Raw genomic sequence first — 27764 nt, 5'->3', positions numbered from 1 at the left:
AAATAATATTCATGAGAACATTATTTATTTTAAATTTAAATATTATTAAATTTTATTTATGAGAACTTAGCACAAATAATATTTGATTAAAAATTTAAAACATGAAGCATAATAATGTTTCTAAGGATTAAAATTACATAATTTTTAATTAGGGAATGTATTTATTTTAATACAAGGAGTGTAAATATGAGATGGGTAGGGTTGAGAGAAAAGAGAACATGTGGGGAGGGAGTGGGTGATTTAGGACAATTTTGTGGTGGTGGCCTGTCCCACCAGCAGTGGGTCCACTTTGTCTCCAAAGATAGTAACGTTTTGCATACTAGAGGAGAGTATCAATGGTCTGTATCACTTAATTGTATTTTCAGTTTTTTGATAATCTTATCTCATAGTTTTTATTTTAAAAATACCCGAAAGATTTTAATAAACACAAATATCATTGTTTATATTATTATTATTATTATTATAACAGTTTATGATAACAGTGATGTTAAACATTTTTATTAATGTTTCTTAACTACATTTTATTCTTTAATAATGTTAACTTTATCTATAGTGAGGACCAATTAATCTATTACTGGCAAAGGATAAAATTGAAAAAGGCAATTATTATATATTTCAAAATTATATATATTATAATGTGATAAGTGGTAATTAGAATGTATTAATATATATATATATATATATATATATATATATATATATATATATATGGATGGATATTCGTATGAATGGTATGTTATAATTGTGATATAATATGTGAATATAGTTATTTTGAAAAAGAAATAATATATTAACGTGATTATATTATTGGGATTTTATACGAGATATTTTGATTTTAATAATAGTATATTTATATAAAGAAAAATATTATATGTTGGAAGTTGATGAAGGATTAAAAAAATTATATGCAATAGATAAAGATAAAAACGGGTGGGATAGGAAATACGAATAGTGTTTACTAGTTATTCTGCGACAAAAAAAATTAACCAGTTATTTGTCTTCTGTAAAGAAGGAAAGTGAACTCATGTGAAAATTTTATGGACACATGACATAATCGTAAAAATATATTTCATCCATCTAAATCTTCTAACCATTATGTTGTGTTCGCTTGAAAGGTCTTACTATTCATAATCATTTCTGCAAACAGATTAAGGATTTATAAGGGTTCGTTTTAAGATATTTTCAAACAAATGATGGAGATGATTTATGAGTTGGCTAACTAATTTCATCTTCGTCGATAGCAAAAATTTGAGCTTAATTACCAATTTTATTCATGTGCCTGTTTACTTCAAAAATGCATGTGCCTATTTAGTTCAAAAATGCATGTGCCTATTTAGTTCAAAAATGCATACATGACACGTGATGAATTGATTCCAACTGAGAAATTCCTTTGATTTATTATTAATAATAATATAGTAAATAATAATAATAATAAATTTGTATTGTACACATGTTCTCTATTTTTATGGATTTTTATTTATTTATACTATTTAAAATACTTTTTACCGATAAATATTTTTATACAAATATATATTACTACTAAGGATAATTTAGTAATATTCATTTTCTATAATCAAAACATTGTTTTTATCTATTATATTTCTTAAATCATACACAAATTTTTATAAACTTTATTTTTAAACTCATTCTCGATTACCTTCAAATCCCTTCAAAAAAATAATACATAATTTATTTTCAAATCCATCTATTTTATCTATTATTTATTCTCAATTCAACTCTCAATGGTTAACACAACGAAATATTAAAGCTATTTTCTAAATCCTTTCGTTCACCTCTCTCAGAAATAAGCAACCTGAATGACACCAAAAATCTGTTTCACCAAATTTCTGTATTGAACCATACTTGCATGCAAACACAATGTTAAAAACCAATGAAATATATAATAGGTTATATATTATCTTCCAATTTTTAGTCCAAAAGAGTTACACTTATTTATTTATGTTCTAATTCATTATTAATTATTTTTTAAAAGTTATAATTTAGTTTCTTGAATCAAATGTGTAGTAATTAATCTTCCGTATTAATCTCACACAGTTCCTTGTAGAGATAAAAAGAAAGAAAAAAAAAAAGAGACTTTCAAATAAGTACACAAAATACAAGTGAAAAAGAAAGCATCAAATAAAAGAAAAATGAAAACGCAATTTGTTATGTCTTTTATCTAGTAATTTGTTTTGCCCTTATTTTGGAGAGAAAGGTGGTACTGTCTGTCCGCCGCGGTTTTTGTTTGGTGAATTGGTTTGAGCAGGTTGTCGTGTGTGTTGTGTTGGGTTCCCTTTATGAACGGATGCACTTTCAAGATTTGTACGTACCCAGTGTGCACTGTCATTATTCCTGCACGTGATATACCTTATCCTTTTCTATCTCTGTTTCTCTATTCATTCTTATTCATTATTACCTCACCTCAAACAAAACAATCAACAATTATATTAATCATCATTCAAATATATATGAACAAAGGATCTTAACTCTAAATATATATTCAATTATAAAAATTGATACGCTGTTTATCAGTAATTATATTTATAATGTGCGCTAATCTTTCACTTCCATGAGAGGAGTAGAACGTGGCGTGGTTATTTTATCTAACGTTATTTTTTATTAGTTTTTTAATGTTGTTGTAGCAGTGCATGAGCGTCCAAACCTGGAACACGTGAGTCATGCAGTGTCAGAGATAGAAGGGTCAGCCTTTTGCCTTTTCCTTTTTATCTTATTCCACATCTATAACTTCACGTCACCACTCACGCAGTAGATGGCAAATTACCTTCACGATACAGATTTTATACACAGAAAAACGACTTCAATCACCGTTACAGTAGTCACAAGAATAAAATATATTTAGGTCATTTTTAAAAAACAAGTATAATTTCAAATGGTAGTGAGTGATGAGTGGATTTCAATTAAACTATTAGGTAAATGTAAAACATCATCTTTTTTGTTTATTAACCAAACTACACAGCTTAGTCATGGTTCCTTCTTTTGAAATTACTCAATTCAAGGTTTGACTTTTTCAAACATGTATTTAATCAGACATGCCATGCAAAATATCTACGAGGTGGTTTGGTTTTTGCCTAATTAAAACCTAACTAATGAGACAACTCTTTCCTTAACACACCCACTTCTGTTTCTAGCAAAGCTTGGAATCCTTTCCCATTATCATCTGTAAAACTTGCATCACCAAACCAAGTTCTCAATACACTTACTTTCTTAAATGATATCATGTAGGAGATTATTATAGTTTTGGTAATTAATTAAGCAACTTTTTTTTCATTTTCATGTATGTTGAAATTTTTACAACGTTCGATTTTTATTTAATTGCATTTTTTTAATAAAAACAAGAGCTTTTCTTTTAATTTTCGCTTTAACTTTTTGTCTATCCTGTGGTATATGAAATACCGAAGTAGAATATTTAAAAAATATTTAATGGGATTTATTCAAACGAAACCTCTATACATTATCTTAATAACAGTTAACTAATTTCTAAATCAAACAAAATGGAACTTCCAATTGAATTAGTATTTAGCGAATTAAGTAGACATTTTTTTTGTCACTAATAACTTTCAATTGCATATAAATTGGTTTAATGGATACCACATCCATATACAATGAAGATAAACAATAATAGACCATAAAAGAAAAGAAAGTTTGAGAAATGCTGATTTTTTTATCAACAAATAAAATATTAAATAGGACAAATAGGTTATTCCAACCCATATATACATAATAATATATACATATAAATAACATTGTTGAAACTTTGGTAAGGTAGATAACTCTCATACCCCTTAAAAACTCACTAAAAACCCCAAGTAGTGGAATCCATGTGTCAAGGAAAGAATAAGCGTTTCAGTTAGTGGAAAACAGGTGGCTGCAGGAGAGTGACCGTTCGGTTTTGGGTGACGGCAGTACTTAATGTCAAATTTCAAATGTTGTGTCACTTCTCTCCATGTTTTCCTTCTTCTCCAAATTGCTGAAAACGTTTTCTCCTCCTTCTCTCTAAAATCTCCACCTTCTCTCTAAGAAAATCTCACCTTTTTTTTCTTTCGATCACCTCTCAGCCACCGTTTGAACACTCCCGACGTCAAGAGCTTTCGTTTAAACCGAGCGGTTTGTGGTTCTAAGCCGGTGAGTTTCTTCCTCTTTAGCACGTTCGGTTATTCTCGCATGCAAAACCTCTATTTTTGGTCGCCTGAGTGAATCGTATAATTCTGAGTGTTTCTGGTTTTCTGTTTGGTTCAGTATTCTGAAAATGTGATTGTCGAACGTTAAGTCTTTGGTAGTGGGGAGCTCTATTCTGCATCGTTGAGCGTTCGGTTATGTATAGAGGTAAGGGAAGCTTATATAATTTGATTAAGATTCTTGTTTTGAACGTTGGTATGTTTGCATGATACGTTGTTTGATTATTTGATGAGTATGAAATATTCGTGTACTGCTTGTTTGGATGTGTGGATGGATGACTGATACGCGTTGTGAACTGAGTTGAGATAGGGCTTGATATTCAAACTGTAGTATTCTGAATGAAGGTGATGGTATGGTCGAGCATAATTAGCGAGCGTTCGGTTCTTCTTGGAAGTGCATGGTCTTAACTGATTTCTCATGCTTTAGGGATATTGTCTAAGAGTCTTTCTGTAATACTATATAGGATTATGTAAACTGTGACCGAGAGTTAGTATTAACCGCTCAATCTTCCTTTGAGCGTCCGTCTATACTAAGTTCTTCTTCTATACAGAATTTCGTTAATGAAGTTTGTGTTATAATATTAGATATATGTAAATGAGTGTTCGACATAAGTGTAGTCCTTCTTTAGGTTTCCTAAACAGTTTAGTTAATGTATTCTATACTACTTAAAATAGTAAACGTCATCGCTATTTTTCATTAAAAATCAGTGTGGCGCAATTTATATATATATATATATATATATATATATATATATATATATATATATATATATATATATATATATATATATATATTCATTCGTTTTATGTAAGTATTAGTGCTCGGTCTTGGACCAAGTGTTCGATCTCAGTAGCGCTCGTTCCTGATAAGCACTTGGTCTTGGACCAGCACTCGTTCAATAGTGTTCGATTTCTACAGGGCTCGGTCTTAAACTAAGCGTTGGGTCTCGTTTTCAGTAATCTATTATTACTGTTTTTAGAATAAGAGTCTTCAGCCAAACTCGATAGCGTTCATAATTTCTCATCAGTATTAGTATTGGGTGTTAAACAATGTTGGTCTTTAAAAGGTGTTCGGCCTAGAGTCTTAGTACTCAGCCTAGGCTTCGTAGCGTCCGGTTTGAACTCTTAGGGGTCTGTTTATTGAAGTGGATAAGTAGCGCTCAATCATGTTAGTTTCTAAGAAGCGTTATTCCAGTCGGACTTATGCTATGATGAGAGAGTGTGATCGTATTTTAGTTGAATGTATTAATGATGAAGTATAAGAGAATTTGAAATGTGATGTAAATGAAATAGTTTGATTATGAACGAGTATTTCAGGGAGGAATATCTCAGAAAGTGGTTATTGATTTGTAAAGTATGAATGTGGGCAGAGCTTAGCGGGTGTTTATCCTGATATTCCATGATTACTCATTCTCAAGTAGAGAGGAGTAAGTCATGTGTGAGAATGACAGGAGGTCCTAGTCCATAAGGTTAACTTGGACGGAACTGATTAACCTCGGGTGGTAGCTGTTGAGGGTATCCCAGTTACTACATCACCCGGGTGCACGAACGTCGTAGCTACACAGGATTCATACAGTCCAGACAGTTAGAGTCAAGTGGTCGTTCTTTGCATGCCGTGATGTATGAATGATGATTTGGGTGTTGTTGATTTAATTATGAATGTTGTACGTTGTTATTGAATAAATTAAATTACATAAGCTTACCATGTTTATCATTGTGTTTGTATTGTGTGTTCAGTTGTTGTCCTGTTGCAATGATCATCCGTGTGGATGTGAGCAGAAGGAGAAGAACTGCTGGAAGAAGTATTGGAAGAGGCGGAGGTGAAGGCCGAACCTTAGGAACGTTCGGTCTGATGTTGGCTTTATCTTTTGTAAGACCGTGCGGTAATAGTGTATTTTGTAAAACGTTCGGTCTAATGGTAGCTAGCGTACGGTTTTAATTTCTCTATTGTTATGTAAGGTCGTTCGACCATAATCGTATCTGGTTAAGTATAGAAATGATATGTAGTATTGTTAATATGTGATTATTTCGATTTTATACTGTATTTTTGGGATGTTACAATAACTAAAAATAATATTAAAAAAAAAGTCCATAATCCATCATAACAAAATTTTTGAAGATAAATTACAAAGTCAAGGATAAGGATAATGCATGTCAAGTAGAAAAATAACTAACAAATTAATCGAATTTTTAAAATGACGTTCGCAAGCATAGTTAATCAATTTACAAATTATTTGGTGGGAGAAGAAAAAACGAGGAGAAAGTGCGTTTCTAAAGATGAAAAGTAGAAAGAAAAAAAAGGTGTAAAACTCACTTTTTTATTTCCCACTTTCACATGAGCTTAACTTTTCTTTTCTTCTCTCTACCAACTCTGCAGCGAGCAAATTGTTGTTGATAAATCAGTGGCAGAGGTTCAACTAAGCTAATTTATTATACCCACAATATCATTCAAATACACGCATTTTATATCTTAATAATAAACTGAAACGAGTATAATATAAATAAAAAATCCTATCAACTCAGACAAGTATAAAATGATTTAAATCACCATTATAAATACTTATTTTATTTAGAACAACTCATAAAAAATTAATCGAATTTTATTCTCTAACCATTGTTGTATTTTATAAGATTGAATAAACCAAAATAGTCTAAACAAATGACAGGAAAAAATAAAGTTAAATAAATAATTTCATATTGATAATATTGTCTTGCTAAATATGTGACTTGCCAATTTTATAAAATTCAAATTTAACAAAAAAAAGTTACGAATTTCAGTCAGCTTTCTTAAATGCAAATATCTCCACCATCAAAATTGTATACCATCTTTTTTATTATTAACTCTAAAACTTTACATAAAAAAAATGTCGTACAGAGAATCGAAACCCATAAGTTGCTTGATATGTTAATAGGAAGTGATAACTTATCTTACTCTTTATACTACATTATTTAAAGTCAAGTAAGTGTTGATATGACCATTGAAATAAAAAATATTTAAGAACAACTTTTTTTCGTAAATATTAAAATTATATATAATTACATTATGGAAGCTTAAAATGTAATACTCTTTTCTACAAACTCTAATTTCAATCATACATGCTTCTAAAACAATGTAAACTTAAACCAACACCCAAATAAATGCTGATTAAAAATCTTACAATAAATGTTACTATTTTTTCATAATAAATTTTGTTTACAACAAAGTATGTATTAACAAACAATTAAAATTTTATAAAATTGATTATGCAAAGTTTGGACGACTTATCTTTACTTAAAATTTTCTCCACCAACACTTATTTAGAAAAGGAACCCCGTATGGTTTCATATTTTTGTAACATTATACAAAATCAAATGTAGCAACAAAAACTGATTTTATAGTTGCTCTTTTGGAAAAGTAAGAACAAAAAATAAAATAAAAAAGGAAAAGTAGTTGAAAGAAAACACATGTTTGTGCGTATATTTGAAGCAAGAGGGAGTGAGAAATTATAGTGATATGAAAAGGGAACATAAATTCTGAATAGATAATTTAGAAGATGTGGGGTCGTTGACCAAAACTAGGTCGTAATTTATAGTTATAATTGTTATAAAGAAAATCAGTGGATGCTTAAATGGTTTTATGGAAATGGCTTTTCATTTCACAAATCAAAATGGCTTTTCTTACACTCAAAGCGTCATTCGTAATCCTAAACAACATATTACAAACTATTCATTCCCTTTTGGTTGGAGTTGCTTTGGATATGTTTCAACTTCATCAACTCCTAATATCTCTTATAACTCTATACTCATCAATACTCATTAGGAATTTCAATTTTTCATTATAAATAAAGATATTTCTCTTTACAACTGTTTTATTACAACTACTTATAATAAATAAGAATAATCTTTTAATATTATATAATCATAGAATTATAAAAACTAAAATAGTATTTATTCATAACTATTAATAAAAATATTATTCATCTTTATAAATGATTTTTCGTACATACACTTTGTTATTAAATTTACACTTTTCAAAATAAGTCATTTTATTAGTTTTATTATTTATTAATTATTTATAATAAATAATTATTATCTTTAAATATTACACAATTATGTCATTATAAAATTTCAAATATGCTTATTCTATAATGATTTAGATTTTAATAAATGTTATATTATTTAGTCTTTCAGTATATTATTTATTTACTATCACCGTACAAAAAGAAATACAAGCATTTATTTAAACCTATTTTTTCAGCGGTATATTTACAAATATTCTTTTTGAAATATTAGCAAGATTCCATTCACTTAACTAAGAAAATATATTACTACCACTCGTTAACCAATTTCTAATTTATTTCACAAGGAAAGAAAACAGAATTTGTCATTATTGATAATATGAATCATAAAATTATTTTAATTAAAAAAAATTGAGTTCAAATACTGAATACATAATTATATTAAATATGTTAGGAAAATATTATTCATAATAATTTTTTAAAATTTAAAAGAATCATCTTTTTATTTCGCAACAAACTATAAGAGCATATAAAATAATTAAGACTACAAATAATCTTTATAAATTAAGTTTGAATATTTTATTATTAAAATATGTATTGTATGCTCATTGACTTTGCTAATTACAATCTTTTGATTGAATTACTTAAAAAGATAACATGATATCGTTTAGAGTACCTAGTGTTGGATATTATTGGATGTTTTACGAGGAATAATGAACCATTTGGTCGAACACCTATTAAGTACTAGATATTATGCTTCCTATATCAAGATCCATATTTATTCATTGATAACAATGTTGCTCATTAAGTAAAGATATCGCATTTAAGTATCTCTTTGTGCATGTTAGAAACATCCTCGCATTTGAAGACTTAGCCAAAGATAGGAACAATTTCTCATAGGTGAGTTGTCCATTGGGCCTCACAGCTAATGGACCCATCATATATGTAACTCATTCAGATGAGCCAACTATTTGCTAAGTGAAAATTCATAGAGCCAACCTCTCAAGGATTTGGATTGTTGGGTATGTAAAACACTCGTTAAGCAAAATCATTTTATGAAAAAATCATAGAGCTTAAAGTGGATAGGTAGTTGGGAAAAGTTATTTAACTTTTCTCCTAATACTTAGTCCTAAACAAGTCGATTTTCTCATTGAGACAGATTAAATTAATAAAAATTAAAATAGCTTAGAGGGAACTTACTAAGTGAGTCAATACTTGTTGAACAAGTATACCTTTAAGGGATAACTCTCTAAGCGAGTGAGATTGTTGCTTGGGCGAGCTTGTGTGCTTGTTGAGTGAGAGGGGGAGTTTTTGGATATAAAAATTAGTAGTTTAATCATAATCTATCAAAAATATGTTTGAAAGGTTGAGAAAAGCTAGAGCATTAAACATAATATACTAAGAACATGTGTGAAAGGCCAAGTAGAATTAGGGTAGTAGTCATAATCTACCAAGGTTGTTGATTAAATATATATGTGATATGAACATATTTATTTTCAAGGACGAATTACTATATTGAGTGATTGTGGAATGTTTATTGAATCAAGATTCCTTGATAAAATTATTTTGACTCTTCTAATTATTGGACTCATGTAAACGAATTTATTTAGATAGTAAGAATTGATAAAAACTCTTATAACTTAAATCTATTTCAAGCGGATTATATAAAATTTACCCTACTAAGGACAACTTAAGTATTCAAATGTAACTTTGTATAAATTGAAAAATCATGAAGAATTTCTAAATTCAATTTAACACAGGAGTCTTCCAAAAATATAGTATATTTTCAATAAATTGAATTATATTATAAGATTTTGTAAGGATATGAATTTTTAATGTTCATATTCTAAATATATTTTGCCTTTATAAAATATGTTAGTTTATCATATTCTTATTGTATGTGTGATTTCTAATTACAATTACAATATTTACTGTACCAGTGTGTCACAACCGAAAAATCGTGACGGGACGACGATCCGAAAAAAGAGATAAACGAATTTGAAAAAAAGAGATTTTGGAATCGCCACCATAGTTTATTCTGGAAAACTACGGAAAAACCATAAAATGATAAAGCATGGTCTGCGAAAATGAGATTCTTGGTTCGGGAGTCGGTTACGCGTAGGGAAGGTATTAGCACCCTACAACGCCTGCCTGAAGGCAGTACCTTTAATTAAACGTGCAAAGTCGATGTGGTTTTCAAAATGATTATTATTCCCCGAATATAAGATTACAAGACGATGCAAAGAAAATTATATTTTTTATTTTTTAGGAAGCCCGACAAGGATTGACCTTGCTCCTACGTATTCTCATGTGAGAAATCAGGGGTACGTAGTTCTTTTAGAAAACTGCTTGAAAATTTGTTTGAAAATTGTTTGAAAATTGTTTGAGAATTTGTTTGGAAAATGATTATGGATAAATTTGGATTTTTGGGAAAGTGAACCTGACAAGGTCTAGCCTTGCTCCTACGTATCTCCACTTTTGATGGAGAATCAAGGATCACGTAGTTCTGGCCAGGCGATATTGTTTGTAGTTTGAAAATGTGAATGTTTTTTTTAGTTTTTGAAGATTTTATTTTTTGGTATTTTTTGATGTAATATTTAGATTTTTTGCGTAATGAGCACTAGGCTGATGCGTACGATCGCACGAGCACTCACACGGCTTTTTCCTTGTTTTTTATTGTTTTGCGTAATGAGCACTAGGCTGATGCGTACGATCGCACGAGCACTCACACGGCTTTTTCCTTATTTTTTATTATTTTGCGTAATGAGCACTAGGCTGATGCGTACGATCGCACGAGCACTCACACGGCTTTTTTTTGTTTATTTTATTTTTGGGTAATGAGTACTAGGCTGATGCGTACGATCGCACGAGTACTCATACCGATATTTATATTATTACATGTTTTTTAAAGTTTTATATTTTTTATTAAGAAGGATAGATGAGTTGAATATATATATATGACATAAAAATGTGAAAAGCATAAAGAAAAATTGTGATAGAAAACAAGATAAATTTGTAAAGTAAAAAAAAATGATCAAAATGCATATATAAATAGAATGAAGAGAAAATGTGTACCTTGTTGAAGATTTGTGTGATGAAATAAAGCCTTACTTGTAATAAGTTGTGAGGAAAGATAGATGGAAGATGAAGAAGATAACTTTATAGTAGAAATGGGGTATGGGATTTATTATGTATATAGAGATTAGGAAATAGTAAAATGTGAGAGAAAAATGAAGTAGAGTTTTGGGATGGAATGAAGAGGTTTTGAGAGAGAAGAGATGGATATTATGTAATTTTTTTTTTGTGTGTGTGAAGTGAAGAGAATGTAGGTATTTATAGAGTTAAGGATGAAGAAAGTTGATGAATAAAAATAATATAATAAGTTGGTGGAAAATTTAGATGAAATAAAATATAATTAAAAAAAAGATGAATAGAAAAAGTTAATGTGGAAAATAAGTGAAAGAAATAATATAAAAAGTTAGTTGAGAAATTAGGTAAAATAAAATATAGTGAATAGTAAAAGTTAATGTGGAAAATAAGTGAAAGAAATAATATAAAAAGTTGGTGGAGAAATTAGGTGTGGAAATTAAGTGGAAGAAATAATATAAAAAGTTGGTGGAGAAATTAGGTGAAATAAAATATAGTAAATAGTAAAAGTTAATGTGGAAAATAAGTGAAAGAAATAATATAAAAAGTTGGTGGAGAAATTAGGTGTGGAAATTAAGTGGAAGAAATAATATAAAAAGTTGGTGGAGAAATTAGGTGAAATAAAATATAGTGAATAGTAAAAGTTAATGTGGAAAATAAGTGAAAGAAATAATATAAAAAGTGGGTGGAAAAATAAGGTGGAGAAAAATGGATAATAAAAAATGTTGATGGAGAAGATATAATTAAAAAATGTAAGTGGAATAATTAGAAAAGTTGATATATAAAATTAATATGGAAATGATGTGGAAAAAGTAAATGAAAAAGGTAGATGATGTGGAGGGTGAGGTGGATGGTGATGTGGAGAATGGGGTGTGATAAGAAAAGATGGGTGGTGAGGAAGTAAAAAAAAATGAGATTATTTTGGGCCATTGAATTAAGTGTTTAAAAGAAAATTTGGGGGTGCAAAAAGTAAAATAAATAGTATTTTTCATTTTGTTTTTTTTTTTTATTTATTTATTTTTGTGATGAATTTTATTTACCCGGACGAAATTGGGTATTGACACAGTGTAAAAAATATTGCAAATGAGAGTAGTTAGAGACCCGTAGTAATTTAATTTAGTAGTAATTTAATTTAGTAGTAATTTAATTTAGTAGATATATGTTTATAATTATATGTGTGTTTATTGATAGAATTGTATCTTAAAAAGATTTATTCAAGAAAGATTTTTGGTATATTTAGTATAAGTTTAGTAATAATTTATCTGCAAAGTAGAAAGATTACACAAACAATTACGAGATAGTAAGTTATAATTAGTGGATAAAAGAAATTTCATAAAAATAGGATGGTCTTTTATGAAAACATTATGTAACATATATAATTTCAATGTAAAGGTAAGAAGATGATAAGATTTTATTGATTTGTTATGCCTAACATAAATGAAATGTGCAATGAGCAGTGATAGTTTCCAACCCAAAAGTTGCTATCTTTCATAGTCAAGTTAGCAATGAGTTTGTTCATATATAGCTCTCAACCATGTTTGCGCATATTCTCTTTCAAGATATTTGATCAGTTTAGTAATTATATATTTACTAATTTTGCACTCTAATTTAATTTTGTATAATTGTTTTTATATATTGGTATATATTTTTAAATAATTATCATACAATTAATAAATTTATCATACATCTCCATTTTTATTAGATAAAATGTGGTATAATTTTTTTTTCATGAATTTAATCACTGTATTGCAATGATTTTTTTTAATCCTAGCTCCTTGGGATAACATGACCAAGCTACAGGAACACAAAACTAACTAATGGAAGTTTGGAATAAAATTAGACATATTTTCTCATCCATCGTTATACTCAGGTTTCAGGTTCGATTAGTGATATAGTATTTTAATACGTTGGTTGGGTCATTTTGATTTTCTTATAATTTCTTAATTTAATTTAAATTTATAAAATTTATAAAATGTTCAATTTAATATTTTTCCTTAAATTGGTGTTATATTACATATCATATCACATGTCAATTTAATTTTTTTTGTTATTTTTATCTATCGTTTCAAAATAAATTATTATTTTTAAATATAAACTGTTATGTGTCAGGTCTTGTTATCGTGACACGTTAGTGTTACACATAATACAATTATGACTTGACGTGTTATTTTAAATTAAATTTATTTTACATATCATATTAGGTGTCTATTTATAAAAAAAATTATTTTCTATTTAATATTTCAAAATAATTTAAAAAAACAAACATAAACGGTTATGTGTTAGATCATGATAGTGTCACATGACAATGACAATGACAATATCAATGTTACACATGATACAATTACGACTTGACACGTATCTTTAAATTAATACTTTTTTAAATAAAATTTTATAAATTAACACGTGATATATAAAGATAGTGCGGTCAAAATGTATAATCCGTCCTGACCCAACCCTGTCCAATACTGGTTGGTCACTTAGTGAGCCAATTCAACCCGACTTATTTATTAGGGAGTCAAAAAAATTTGAATCTAGAGCGGTCCACTGTGAATTGGTGGGTTAAACGTGTTGGTTCATTACCTCACTTAATTACAATTTTTTTTTCAAATCTAAAAAAGTTATTTTTTTCAATTCAAATCTAAAGAAATTTGAGAACAAATAAGTAAGTTTCTAAAATTTATCATTTTCGTGTTGCTTATCCATTTATAATATTAGAGAGTCTTGAATAGATAAATTTATAATATTTTCTCTCTTAGAAACATATTTTTCTTTATCTCCATCCACAACACAATAAAAAAAAGTGTTAACTAATAATATTGAAACATAAATTAATAAATAATTAAATTAAATTAGGTGGATTAGTGAGTCAACTTGGGTGAGCGGGGTTAAAATTTGACCCATATAAAAAAATGACATTTTTTTGAAACTCAACTTAGTTTGAACCTGTGGTAGACCGAATTGACCCGCATATTCTAACCCATTTTGAGAGCACTAAAAACATCACATTATTGTCAACTTTATGAAAATAACTAAATTAAATATTTTAAGAAAATATTAAAAAGACTAAACTGAATAAAAAATAATAGGAAAACTAAAATGAACTAAAACCAATAAATTAAGAACTAATTTACTAACTAATAATTATGATTATAAACACCATATAATCTTGTTTCCAATCATTTGTTGTTGTCATCTCCAAGAGTTTAAGAAGACACTGTCTAGTAATGTAAGAATTATATAGTTACATGTATTTACATGTATGCTTTAATTATAAATATATAAAAATTGTAAAATGTATGAATGAACTTCAAAGTTAACATATTATTAACTTAGTCTAATATAATGAAATAAATCTAAAACATAGTAAATACTCTATACACATATTATATTTATTATTCACCCACGTTGGTATTAGTTGAAGAAACACACACGCTATACACTTAAATGAATGTGTTTAATTGTTTGAAATAATTAATAAAAAATGAAAATAGAAACAATTTAAAACTATAGATGTAATAATTTAAATTCTACATGTCATAATAGAATATTTAAATTTTAAAATACAAAACAAAATCAATATATTAATGTCATGAAAGGGAAGAAATGTAGTTTGATTAAAATTATTAAAATAATGAATTGAAAATGAATAGATGATAATCCGTCTATCTAAATTTATTTGACATAAAAAGTAAACTTGATACTTATTTTTTATGCGTTAAATATGTTTTTTTTCTTGAAATTATTTTTTTTAAAAATTATATATTTATAAATTAAATTATATATCTAGAGATGTAAAAATGGATTACTCGTTTAGACATTGAGGTTGAGATGAAAACAAATTATATATATATATATATATATATATATATATATATATATATATATATATATATATATATATATATATATATATTTAAATGTGGAATAAATTTAATTTAATTTACTTAATCCATGGATTAAATCCAATTGAAAATGGATTGACTAGTGAATCTCTGACAAGAATCAGTTATTAGTTTTTTATTAATTTTTATAAGTTTTTTTATTAATTACTTATTATTTCTAATAATGAAGATGGACAATTTGATCATTTTAAATATTTGTCAAATTATGTAGATTGTCACTTTAATGTTTAATTACTAAACTACTAGTTAATAAAATAAATGAACATTTTGATTTTAATAAAATGTTTTCTATATTGCAAAAGAAAATTTATAACATATTATAATATAATTTGGACATACCATTTATTAAAATACATAATAAAATAAATATACAATTTAAAGACTAAAAATATATTTAATTTATCCACGTACTAAAAACTATGTTTATAATCATGGGAAATTGATTCAAGGAAGAAAATATTTGTTTATATGATAATTTACAAAGGAAGTGAGAGGAGTATTTACATCAGAGTCTATTAAAGCATGGAAGCTAATACATGTCTATAAAAAATAATAATGTCTTTAAAAGAAATTGAAAGAAATAAGTTGTGATACTTATGGATATAATAGTCTATATATTTATACTGTTGTTTTGTATAAATTAATTAGGTTTAAGTATTAATATTTTATTTTAAAATTTTATGCTATTTTACACCGGTCTTACTTTTTTTTATAATTTTATGATATAATTTAATCTTTAAAATTTCATATTCTGAATTTAAGTATGTTATTTTATATAAATATTTTTCGTTCAGGATTTTGACGACTTCATCCAAATTTTGTCTTTATAAGATTTTTAGTTGACTAAAAGAAAAAAAAGGGTATATGATGTTTTAATCACGTAAGGACATTATTATCATCAATTATTACATCTAACTTGTCTATTTTAAAGCTGGACAACTCAATCACCTAAAACATGCTAAAGATGTTTCTTTACTTGTATTTGTTCATGAAAATAAAAATATCAGATCCTTTTTTATCTTCTAAGAAAATAAAAATATATTTTTAATTTAATATTTATAAAATAAACTTTGAAGTGTGTGATTGAGAAAGAAAAAAAGAAAAAAATGAAAGTAAAAGGGATTGAAAAAAAATGACATTAAAAATACATAATAATGTCTAATATAAATTTATTCAGAAAAGAGTTGAAAAATGAAATAAAAATTATATAAGATAATATGAGTAAAATAATAATAATAATAAATATTTTTGTTTTACAACCGTAAAAGAAATAAATATTATAATTATGATATGTATTAAATGTCTACACTTACTCTATATTCATTATTTTACATGTTACATTCTTTTATACAATAAAAAATTATTTATTTATGATTGGTGAAATTGTCAAAATATCATTGCATAGATATTATCGTGGAATTTTGACTACAAGCAAGTTGTTGTATGTGTTTTTTTTTTAATTTTCATTAAAAAGTGTTGGCCCATAAGATAGGACTTCTTGTAGCCAATTGTTTCTTTATAGTTCTCCAAAGTTAACTATGAATTGGAAAGTTGAAAAAGAAAAAGTCGAATGCCACAAAAGGAATCAAATCAGAATCAGGGCAATGATGAACACTCTGTACAATCAAGTTAATTAATATAGAATCACTTTTACTGTAAAAAAAAAATAATCCTACTTCATTTATTTAACTTAAAAGTGATATTCTCAATATTAATTAATAGATTTCAAGAATTCTTGGAACATGAGAGACAAACATCTTCATATGGAATAGTATAAAGTTAAATTGTACAATATTGATAAACACTGTATACAGATTCAACGAAGAAAATATATTTATTTGTTTCCACGATTATTGTAGACAAAATTCTTAAAATCATGAAAAAGACATTGCTATAAAAAATAAAAGCACTTGAATAGGCGTGACAAATGACGAGCCATGTTACGCAACACATTTTTCAACTTAGATTAAAATAATTTTGTAACCTACCTCTTAATAAGGATAGTTCTGTGTATATAATTTTAAATGAAGCATATAAAAATTAAGAGAAGTCAGATGCAACCAAAACTCTAATTTCTCATATTTCAACTCAACACTGTGAGAAACAAGAGGTGAGAGAGGCCCAAGAAGCCCAACAAAACCCACGCATTGAAGCCCATGGCCAAGGCCCGTGAAAGTGGAGGATGTGGGACCAAAAATTTTAAACTTCCGTTTTTTATTGTTTCCCGTGCCGATGCGCGCTCTGAACGGAAGGGCCACCATAGAAGTAGCCGTTACTATACCTCATACTATCTCTGGAACATTGAATTTCAGAGCGTTTTTTTCTCTTTCCAAAAGTAAATCTCAATAGATTCCGTAGTTTGATTTTGGAACTCCATACTACGTCGTTCACTATTTCCACCGCCGAGTTCATCATTTCCGGTCACCGTGCATTCTTTCTTCACTTGCAGGTTCTTCTTCTCTTTTATTTCTCAAAGAATCGTTTTCTTTTTTTAGAAGCATGCCTTGAGTGTGCGATGTAAAGATCAAGAAAAAGATTTAGTAACATATCTTATGAAGCAGTAATGTCAAATCGCCTTTGTGCAGAGATAGTAAATAAAATATTGTTTTTGTTTTTTGGATGTGTTCTCGTTACCTGATTCGGCAATATTAGTGGTTTCACAGCATAGTAGGTTTTAGCTTAGTCTTCTGTCGTTCTTTGTACAATATCCTATTTTGAAATTTGAAATCTGATTTTTAATTTCTACTTCTACGAAGCTTAGATTTCCGATTTTCTATCTTTTTCTGTTACTGTTATTATTATTCGTTCTCATCCAACACAGTAAGCTGGGCTAAACGATTTCGGAAGAATAAGGCGTAGTTATTATTTATAATGCTTTTTTTTTCTCAGCTGTTTTCTCTTAGAAATGAAGTGTTGTAAAATGCTCTTGCTGATGGATGATTGATCTGTAGAAATTAAACGGAGTACGATGACGGGAACACCGGCGGCGGTGGCAACGCCGCTGTCTAAGATGCAGAGAAATCTGTCAGGCACGCCTGGTGGGTCCAAAGTTCGGGAGGAGAAAATCCGAGTCACGGTTCGGATGAGGCCACTGAATAGAAAGGAACAAGCCATGTATGATCTTATTGCTTGGGACTGTTTGGATGAGCATACTCTTGTGTTCAAGAATCCAAACCAAGAGAGGCCTGCAACACCATACACCTTCGGTACCCTTGTTGAACTTTTTTTTTTCTAGAGGAAGAGATGTTTGAATTTCTTTTCATTAACAGACATCTTCCTAAATGGGAATTAATGAACTTAAATTCTATATTATTCTGGTTGACGCTAGTAAATTTAAACGATTCTCTTGCTCATTTATTGTTTTTATGTTTGGTCGATTGGATTTGTATTTGTTAAGTCTCTATTTCCTTTTATACAGCATTTTATCAAGAAATGATATTTTGACATAAATCCTTTATATTTATTTGAAACTATTATTTCTTAATTTTTACTCTTATATTTTCCAAAAAAAAAAAAAATACAAAAATTTATTTTTTAAAACCATTTTCCTCTTATAATGTATTTCAAATGAATACCATTACTCTATTTATCTTATTTATTATGTCTTATGTCACAGATAAAGTTTTTGCACCTGCGTGCTCAACTCAGAAAGTTTATGAAGAAGGGGCTAAAGATGTTGCTTTATCAGCACTTTCTGGAATCAATGGTAATTTATTTTAGCTAATGCTTTTATTAGAACTTCTCTCTCTCTCTCAGATTAAGGGCTGTTTTGTATCCGTTCAGCATTTTCCTTAATTTTCGCAGCAACCATTTTTGCCTACGGGCAGACTAGCAGCGGTAAGACATTCACGATGAGAGGCGTCACTGAAAGTGCTATTAAGGACATCTACGAGTACATTAAGAATGTGAGTGACTAGTTAACTGTTGATGCCTACCAAACCATGTTAATTATCTTCCACTGAGTGGGAGGTAGAAAGTAGAAAATGACCAGTCATGATTTGAATCTTATTAGTCGAATTGAGGAATTTTAAGGGTATGCTTGTAATTATGAACGTCTTTTTCTGTTTCGATTTCCGCAGACACCAGAAAGGCATTTTATCTTGAGAATCTCTGCCTTGGAAATCTATAATGAGACTGTCATAGACCTTCTAAAACGTGAATCTGGTCCTCTTCGGCTCTTGGATGATCCTGAGGTATAGTTCAGAAATAAATCTGGGATTGAAATTTGTCAACGAGTGCTTTAGCTTTTCGATTTGTAGCAAATCCTGAGGTGTATTTTTTCTTTGGATATAGAAAGGGACTATTGTGGAAAAGCTGAATGAAGAAGTAGCTAAGGATGGTCAACATCTAAGGCATTTAATTGGCATCTGTGAAGGTAATTTAGAAATCTGGCGTAATTTACATGTATAGGTTTCTCAAGAGCATACAGTATCACCATGTTATTTAGCTAATACTTTTATATCTCACTATTGCTGATGTTCTCTTTGTATAGAATCCATGTAACAGAGTTGTAGAAAATATAGAAGTTGTGAGCGTTTTACACTTAGGTTATCGGCATAGTACTATTGTTCATGTAAATGTTGTATCTACAGCGCAAAGGCAAGTTGGGGAAACTACTTTAAATGATAAAAGCTCAAGATCACATCAAATAATCAGGCTGGTAAGCTCAGTTGAGGAAATATAAGTACTCATTATCATCATCATCTTTTAAGATGATAATGCATGCTTTTTTCAGTATTTCAGCTTGGTTAACTTTTGGATTTCTTTTTTTCTGGCTACTTTATGCGGAGATTAGAGATAGGACATTATGCTTACTGCTCTTTATTCACTATTTTTATACGAATATATTTCAGACTGTAGAGAGCAGCCTTCGCGAAAGCTCAGGTCACGTAAAGTCTTACATAGCCAGTTTGGTATGTCTTCATAGTTTGACATAATACTCTTGATAACTGGCTAGTCATACTGATGAGTGATTCTTGTAACCTCAGAATTTTGTGGATCTTGCTGGAAGTGAACGCATCTCTCAAACAAATACATGTGGAGCAAGAATGAAGGAAGGGAGCCATATCAACAGAAGTTTGTTGACACTTGCATCAGTCATCAGGAAGCTCAGGTCCAGAAACCGTATATTTTTGTTAAATACCCAAATGAATGTGGCTACTTTGTCATTGTTCTTCTGCTAAAGTTTTAGTAGCCAGGATAATTAAGCAGCTGATAAAGAAATCCTAAAAGGCTTATTTGTTTGTTTTTTACCGAAAAAAACATTTTTTTTTTAAATTAAGAATGTGTTTAAGAGCTCCAAAATAATTGCATAGTTTAAAAAAATACAAAACCTCAACAAGCTTTATGTTGAGTTTTTAGTTTATCCAGATGTCACCAAAAAATTGATTTCTTGTGATAAAAGAGTCGCCCTAGATATAAGGTGATTGTTTTCGTCTAGAAACTGGGTTCCGTAAGTGTATCAGTAGTCCACTTTTGGAACCCAGTTTTTCTCGTAATCGTTTTTCATTCGATGACTACAGATTGTGGATTGTGTAAATTAGTTAATCTAAAATTGGCATCGATTACTATGATAAAAAAACTTGTATGGCACCGTAATTTGGTCAATGCACAGAAGTCTGATTTAGCTTTTGGAGTTTTCTTTACTTTGCAGTGGTGGAAAACGTGGTCACATACCGTATCGAGACTCAAAATTGACACGAATTTTGCAGTCTTCATTAGGAGGGAATGCTCGAACAGCGATTATATGTACCATAAGTCCTTCCTTAAGTCACGTGGAGCAAACAAGAAATACACTAGCATTTGCTAACAGTGCAAAGGAAGTCATTAATACTGCCCGAGTGAATATGGTACGATTAAATGTCTAAATATGAAAAAGTTTTACTTGTGTTCTTATATTATTACTATATAAAATATTTTTTTCCAAAAAATTCCTTTCTAAACTGAAGCTTGCAGAAGTTTGACATCTTTCAATCTTATTGACGTGTAATTTTGGATGTTGCTCTCCTAGGTTTCTTGTAGTTAGTTCATAGAGTATCCCACCACAAATTTACTAGCAGCAAAAGGGTATTTGTTTGATAGAAGTATTTTTAATTATCGAGAGAAAGTTACGTATGCACATTTTTCTTAAAAATCAATTGGTCTTTTATTTATAGTGGCAATTCTAAAGGTCTTATGTTCCCATGTGCTTACTACGTGATATTCAATTTTCTTTTTATTTTCAAGTAGGGCAATTCTAAAGGTCTTATTACATGCATTCATTCTTTCCACGAGAAAAGAAAGGTATCATACTAAGATAGATGGTGATAATTTTAAACAGGTTGTTTCAGATAAGACACTAGTTAGACAATTGCAAAAAGAAATTGCCAGGCTTGAAGGGGAGTTACGAAGTCCTGACCTTTCTTCAAATTCATGTCTAAGGTCATTGCTAGTTGAAAAGGAATTGAAAATTCAGCAGGTACAAACTTCTTTCTTCGGTCTTAACTTTTCTTGTTAACAAAGTTGTAGTCAATAATTTCTATATACATTCCAACACTTCAAATATTCATATTCTTGATCCATTCAATGCGTTTAACTTTCCCATTCCATAACTGACCGAAATCCCGGTAACTGGCTTTCAGTTGGCTGCTTTCCTCGTCGCAGAACTTGTGAAAGACCAAGTTAATAAATAAAACTGACTTTTCTTGTGTTTTTATGTAAAAGGGAAACTCTTTTGGATGAATTGAATTGATTTGATAAATACGAGTTTGCAGATGGAGAGGGATATGGAAAACCTGAGGCGACAGAGAGACCTTGTACAATCTCAACTTGAACTGGAAAGAAGAGCGAATAAAGTTCCGAAGGTATTCTCATGGTCATATCACATTAGTGTAACCCTGATATATTTTCTGAAACAAATTATATGATTTTTCTCAGGGATCAAACGATTGTGGACCCTCTAGTCAAGTTGTCAGATGTCTTTCTTTTCCCGAAGAGAAAGATTCTGCCAATAGTAAATGTACTACAGAAAGAAGAGAGGCAGTAGGCAGGCAGGCGATGCTGAAGAGTTTATTGGCTTCTCCTGATCCATCCATACTGGTCGGTGAGATTCGAAAGCTTGAGAATCGACAGCTGCAGCTCTGTGAGGATGCAAATCGAGCCCTTGAAGTTCTGCACAAGGACTTTGCAACTCACAAACTTGGGGATAAAGAAACTGCTGAAACCATGTCGAAAGTATTATCTGAAATAAAAGACTTGGTAGCTGCCAGCTCTACTCCAGAAGAAATTGTGGCTGCAGATAAAGCCGACCTAATGGAAAAGATCACTCAGTTGAAAAATCAAGGGAACACTATTGCATCTTTGGAAAGGAAACTGGAGAATGTTCAAAAATCTATAGACAAGCTTGTTTCTGCTTTTAGTTCAGAGGAGACTCCAGAGAACAAGACCCCTCTGCGAAGGAAGAAAATTCTTCCTTTCTCCTTAAGCAACAGTCCCAACATGCAACATATAATACGTGCTCCTTGCTCGCCTCTTTCCTCTTCGCGTAAAACTATTGAACATGAAATTGAGAACAGGGCACCGGAAAGCAACATTGGCGTCACTGGCAGTGATACTTTTGCTAAGTTAAATAAAGATACTCCGCGAAAGCATGACGAAAGTTGTGATTCTATTTTATCACGGGAAGGAAGCCCAGCCTCCCGACAATCAAAATCAGTCAACGTAAAGAAGATTCAAAAAATGTTCAAGAATGCTGCGGAGGAGAACATTCGGAGCTTCCGAGTATACGTTACCGAGTTAAAAGAGCTAGTAGCAAAACTGCATTACCAGAAGCAACTTCTGGTTTGCCAGGTAAGATTAGTTTATTTCAACTACCCTACTAGAGTGCTGCATTGCTCTTTTTGTTATGTTAGTAAAACCATTTCTTGCACTGAACCATGTCAGCACTTGATAGTGACCAAGTATGCAATGGACCTTAAATTAAGAAGCATAATAAAAGTCAACTTTAAATATGAAACTCGTCACTCTCGTTATTGTGAAAGTAATGACAGAAGAAGTTCCATCATTTTATTAGCGACAACAGACAACAAAAAGATAAGAAGAATTAGGAGTGGAATTGAAAAAACATATGACCAAAATTATGGTATGTAGTGGAAATTAATAAGGTCAAGATAGAACAATAACTTAGAATGTCTTCTCTTTTGAAACATGCTCATCTTCAAGGAAAAAATCCTACTCGACTCTTAGAAGTTGAAAGAGAAAGACTCCAAATAAAACAGCATTCTCATAAATGCTACCCAAATTCTCTAATTCTAATGTATTTAAAAATAAAGTATAAAGAGATGACAGCTATTTCCAGTATTGGTCATCCAAAAATACGAATCCTGATTACAAAAATGAAATTCAAATGCTAGTTCTAGAAAATACTAGGTTATAGGTCGAAAGTTAAAAAAAGTAGAAAAAGGAGTTTAGTACTAGGTTCTAGAATATGTGAGTTTCAAAATTGAAAAAGAAGTTTAGAATGTCCCATTATTGGCCGAACCTCCATTGGTGTCTAACAGTCTTTCACGTGCTTTTCTTACCTTCACATGAACATGCTTGTCTTGGCTGAATTTGTTGCTTCTAATTGGACTTTAATTTGAGCTTAAATAATGCTATTTTCTTCCTGCAATCCCGTACTTTGTATTGAAAGCTCCATATGCTCTATATTTGGACTTGAGAAAGCTAAAAAAAAAAAGACTATTCTAAATATTAATATTTGCACTTAAATCCTAAAAAACACAATTCTAAAGAATATATAAAAAAAAACACTTTTGTTAAATAATAATATTTTGTTTTGTCAATCTTATATTAAATTTTTTTAAGAATTGTGTTTCATTCTTTGCATTTATGGTAATTGATTAATCTTAATAGTATATAATATCCTCTTATGGTTATACTTTCATTTCATCTCATCACGGATTTAGGTTTTGGAGCTCGAAGCAAACAAATCACTGAATGAAGGATGTGGTACTCCCGATCGATCTTCTCCGTTACCATGGGATATACTGTTTGAACAGCAGAGAAAGCAAATTATCATGTTATGGCATTTATGCCACATTTCTCTAGTGCACCGGACACAGTTTTATCTTTTGTTAGGCGGGGATCCTTCTGATCAGATATATATGGAAGTTGAACTAAGAAGATTGACCTGGTTGGAACAGCATCTAGCAGAGCTTGGAAATGCTAGTCCTGCACTTCTAGGTGATGAGCCTGCAAGCTCGGTTTCTGCAAGGTAATCCCCTAAATGAAAAAGGTTTATTTATGTTGTCTTTCAGAAAAAAAACATTAATAGTATTAATCTATTGGTATTGATTGATGGTGAAATGCTGCAGCATCAGAGCTCTGAGGCAGGAAAGGGAATATCTGGCCAAGAAGGTGAACAAACTTACAGCAGAAGAGAGAGAAGTACTTTATGCAAAATGGGAAGTTCCTCCTGTTGGAAAACAAAGGAGGCTGCAACTTGTGAATAAATTGTGGACTGACCCTTATAACATGCAACATGTTCAGGAAAGCGCTGAAATTGTAGCAAAGCTCATTGATTTCAGTGTATCTGATGAAAACAGCCGGGAGATGATTGAACTAAACTTTTCTAGCCCTTTTAATAAGAAATCATGGGCGGGCTGGAACTTTATATCAAATCTTCTAAATTTTTAAACACTAATTGTTGTAGCTGTACTTCATCTATAGTTTAACTGGAATAGATAAATTTAATTATTACTTTTACATAATTATTACTGCAACTATGTTAGTCTGCCTTTATCCTGAATAAGAAATATTTTTTGAGAATTAAAACATAATTATAATAGAGGTTAAAGAAAATAAACTGATAAATATTGTTTTAAAAAATAAAAGTATAAATATAATTACATGTTAAGGTTAAAAAGAACATCTTAAATAAATTCCGATAATTCACAATATCTATTCTAAAATTTGAATAAAAGTTCAATAAAAATAATTACAAATTCCGATAACTTCATAATAGGAAAAACAAAAGAGTTTGAAATAATAGATTTCAAATTGAGATTTCAATTGTAGAAAATGCTTATTTTACCAGTTTTTTCCATGTTTACCAAGTACCTTTATGAACCTTTAGATGAGAGCATAAAAGAAAAAACAAATATAACAGTGAAAGGAAAAAGCATGATGCATTTCGCAAGTTGCTTGAAGAACATGTTGCTACTGGATTTTCTTACTGTTAAAACTCAATGGTGATATGATATGTTACAATGAAAGATGGAATAACAGGGAAAGAAAAATAAGATATGTTTTTTCCTCTTTATGTAGGTCAGGGATTTACCTCAATATCAAGCTGTTGCATCAAATACACTGGGTTTCGCCCCAAAAGATTTGTCTGAGGATGCTGCAGAGGATCTTGAGAAACAGGTATCAAATTTGTTCTAGTAATTTCTTTTAAATGTTGATGATGCATTTGTTATTGATGTGTTTTACATAAAGGTTTAGGTGGTCTGGTATGGGTTGAATTTAGTCTAGTTTTTAACCCAACCTAATTAAATTTTATTGAGTTGGGTTGGGTTTGTCTTTTTATTTAGCAACCCGATCCGAATATATTTTGCTTAAATAATTAAAATAATATTATCACTTTCTATAACTTTTAATGAAAAGAAAATCCTCAGAATCAATATTTTTAATACTTTTAATCTTTGTAAGGTATGACAATACTTAAAACATAAATGTAAACTATAATTCTTAAAATACCAAGATTTCAAAACAATAATCATAAATCTATTTACAAATCATTAAGAGTGGTAAGGAATAAAATATTTACTCTTAACATTTGTGATATGAAAATTTAGTCCATAGTCATAAATATTTACTCTAGAGCAAAATTATTTGCAACAAGCAAATCCCTTCTCATTACTTTCTGGCTGTGTGAACATGTCACACATTTGTCAAGTCTTTCATGTTTCTGTTCACATTTTTTGAGTTTATTGTGTTTTCTTGAAATTTTATCTCTCTGCTTCTATGCTCATTCCATGACATCAAGGTTTTATTCAATCAATCACTTTCTGAAAGTTTTTTTTGTTATTTTTTTTATTCAATCGTAATTTTCTTGAATTACAAGAAACGTATTTAAGGTTTCAATCTGTTAGATCACTAGGAATTTTTTATGTTTGAAGCTGCTATAGTACTGATCTAGTTAGTAATTATTAGAATAAATTGAAGTTTTAGGTTAAGGTATTGCTTGCATAATATAGTTTTTATCCCAGTAATACCCTGTGTTATTGTTTGCTCGCTTTCTTTTCCTTTCCCCCTAACATTAGCATGTGGAATGATTTATACTGCTTGAAACATCAATTGTTATTGTTTTCTTTTCCTTTTCCTTTCATCACAGGATAGAGCCACTTGTCGGTAAAGAATACATCAGCCCGCGACCAGTTTTGATTCCATATCACAGAGGAGGGAAAAGGTTGTACATTGGATTTCAGGTGGGGCAACAAATATTAGAGAATTATGTGACTGCTTTGGATCATAATATCCATCTAAAATATTGCTCTAAATCTTGATGTAGAAATTTACAGAAGACATAGCAGTTCAAACTCAGTCAGTAAAGAAGTAAAGAATTATATGAAATCTGCAAGGGTGAGCTCCTATTTTTTGTACAGAAGAATGACTAAAGGTAAGAGATGACAAAAGGTTTAAAGGTTAACTAAAAAGAATATTTGTTTCAATTTTCTTCTTAGATTATATTTGTTATATTCCAGGATGAAACTTATTGCAGGCAAACTCAAATCAAAGTGGGAAGGGTTACACACAGTGGTCAACGTATTCCCGCAGTAGAGATCAGAAAATCAGAAGTCAATGGTCACCAATTGAATATCTTTTAGGAGAATACCATCGAAGTTGAGATTCATGATGGCCCGCACAATGTGATCAAGAATTAGGACTACACTCATTTTGTGGAAGCCATCCATAATGGACAAGGCAAATGCTGGGTTGCCAAGGTTAGCATAAAAATTGAATAATCACAACATTTGATCTTTATAAATATGTTTAATTTGGTTTCAGCCCTCTAAATTTTTTAAACAAATTTATACTTACACAGCTGAAATTTGTAAAATTGCATAAACTTCCTTCTTTTTAACATTAGAAGCAACCTTCGTTAATGTAAAATAGAACAGGGACTCTGTTTTTCAAGCAATCGAGAGGAGTTAGTGCAAATTGTGCAATGTATAAAAAATGTCACTGGTTTCTTTTTTCAAAGGAGATTAGTGTCCGGGTAGGAAAAAAAACACGGAGAGTTGATGCAATCTCACAAAACCTGAGAGTGACAGTGTAATATATATAATTTCTTTTATTAGTTTTGGTCCTTGTAAGTTTTAATTTTTTTCTATAAACTGGGGTAATTGAAAGGGAATAATGCTTTGTGGAACCACTGATCTTTCTTTAATATACTATGCTAATTATGATCTGCAGTTGGTATCATTAAAGCGGAAGAGCACCCTTGTTTTATACTTTGTAAGCATATAGTCCCCAAATATGAC

The 27764-nt window shown here is 29.8% G+C and overlaps 2 protein-coding genes across 3 annotated transcripts; both read left to right on the top strand.

Annotated features, from left to right (window-relative positions):
* The first annotated feature begins 17502 nt into the window (after nt 1–17502).
* On the top strand, nt 17503–24989 carry LOC108324408 (kinesin-like protein KIN-7B). Its single transcript, XM_017557359.2, has 15 exons — nt 17503–17692; nt 18195–18449; nt 18860–18949; nt 19048–19148; nt 19323–19436; nt 19537–19618; nt 19836–19903; nt 20097–20156; nt 20232–20356; nt 20897–21092; nt 21563–21700; nt 21996–22085; nt 22159–23070; nt 24186–24493; nt 24594–24989. The coding sequence occupies exons 2-15, from the start codon at nt 18212–18214 to the stop codon at nt 24913–24915; spliced, it is 2844 nt and encodes a 947-aa protein (XP_017412848.1). The 5' UTR covers nt 17503–17692; nt 18195–18211; the 3' UTR covers nt 24916–24989.
* Nucleotides 24990–25348: 359 nt separating this feature from the next.
* LOC128195011 (uncharacterized) lies at nt 25349–27209 on the top strand. 2 transcript variants are annotated; one of them, XR_008246537.1, is made up of 4 exons: nt 25349–25644; nt 26615–26708; nt 26792–26899; nt 26985–27209. XR_008246537.1 is itself a non-coding variant. In XM_052871800.1 (3 exons), the coding sequence occupies exons 1-3, from the start codon at nt 25475–25477 to the stop codon at nt 26837–26839; spliced, it is 312 nt and encodes a 103-aa protein (XP_052727760.1). In that variant the 5' UTR covers nt 25349–25474; the 3' UTR covers nt 26840–26941. The 2 variants fall into 2 exon arrangements, 1 of the variants encoding a protein (XP_052727760.1); XM_052871800.1 differs by lacking the exon at nt 26985–27209 and having other exon boundaries at nt 26792–26941.
* Nucleotides 27210–27764: the final 555 nt, after the last annotated feature.

Source organism: Vigna angularis, chromosome 1, assembly GCF_016808095.1.
Source record: "Vigna angularis cultivar LongXiaoDou No.4 chromosome 1, ASM1680809v1, whole genome shotgun sequence".
Classification (NCBI taxonomy): domain Eukaryota; kingdom Viridiplantae; phylum Streptophyta; class Magnoliopsida; order Fabales; family Fabaceae; genus Vigna; species Vigna angularis.
Note: the sequence above shows the minus strand (reverse complement) of the source record. Positions and strands in the feature narration are given on the sequence as shown.

What these genes read in the sequence shown, in the direction of transcription:
- LOC108324408 (XM_017557359.2), top strand. Translation starts at nt 18,212, where the DNA reads ATGACGGGAACACCGGCGGCGGTGGCAACGCCGCTGTCTAAGATGCAG. An exon ending in TGCAACACCATACACCTTCG is followed by an intron (nt 18,450 to 18,859) that starts GTACCCTTGTTG and finishes CTTATGTCACAG; the next exon opens with ATAAAGTTTTTGCACCTGCG. An exon ending in TCAGTCATCAGGAAGCTCAG is followed by an intron (nt 20,357 to 20,896) that starts GTCCAGAAACCG and finishes TTTACTTTGCAG; the next exon opens with TGGTGGAAAACGTGGTCACA.
- LOC128195011 (XM_052871800.1), top strand. Translation starts at nt 25,475, where the DNA reads ATGATATGTTACAATGAAAGATGGAATAACAGGGAAAGAAAAATAAGA. An exon ending in CAGAGGATCTTGAGAAACAG is followed by an intron (nt 25,645 to 26,614) that starts GTATCAAATTTG and finishes CTTTCATCACAG; the next exon opens with GATAGAGCCACTTGTCGGTA. An exon ending in GGTTGTACATTGGATTTCAG is followed by an intron (nt 26,709 to 26,791) that starts GTGGGGCAACAA and finishes ATCTTGATGTAG; the next exon opens with AAATTTACAGAAGACATAGC.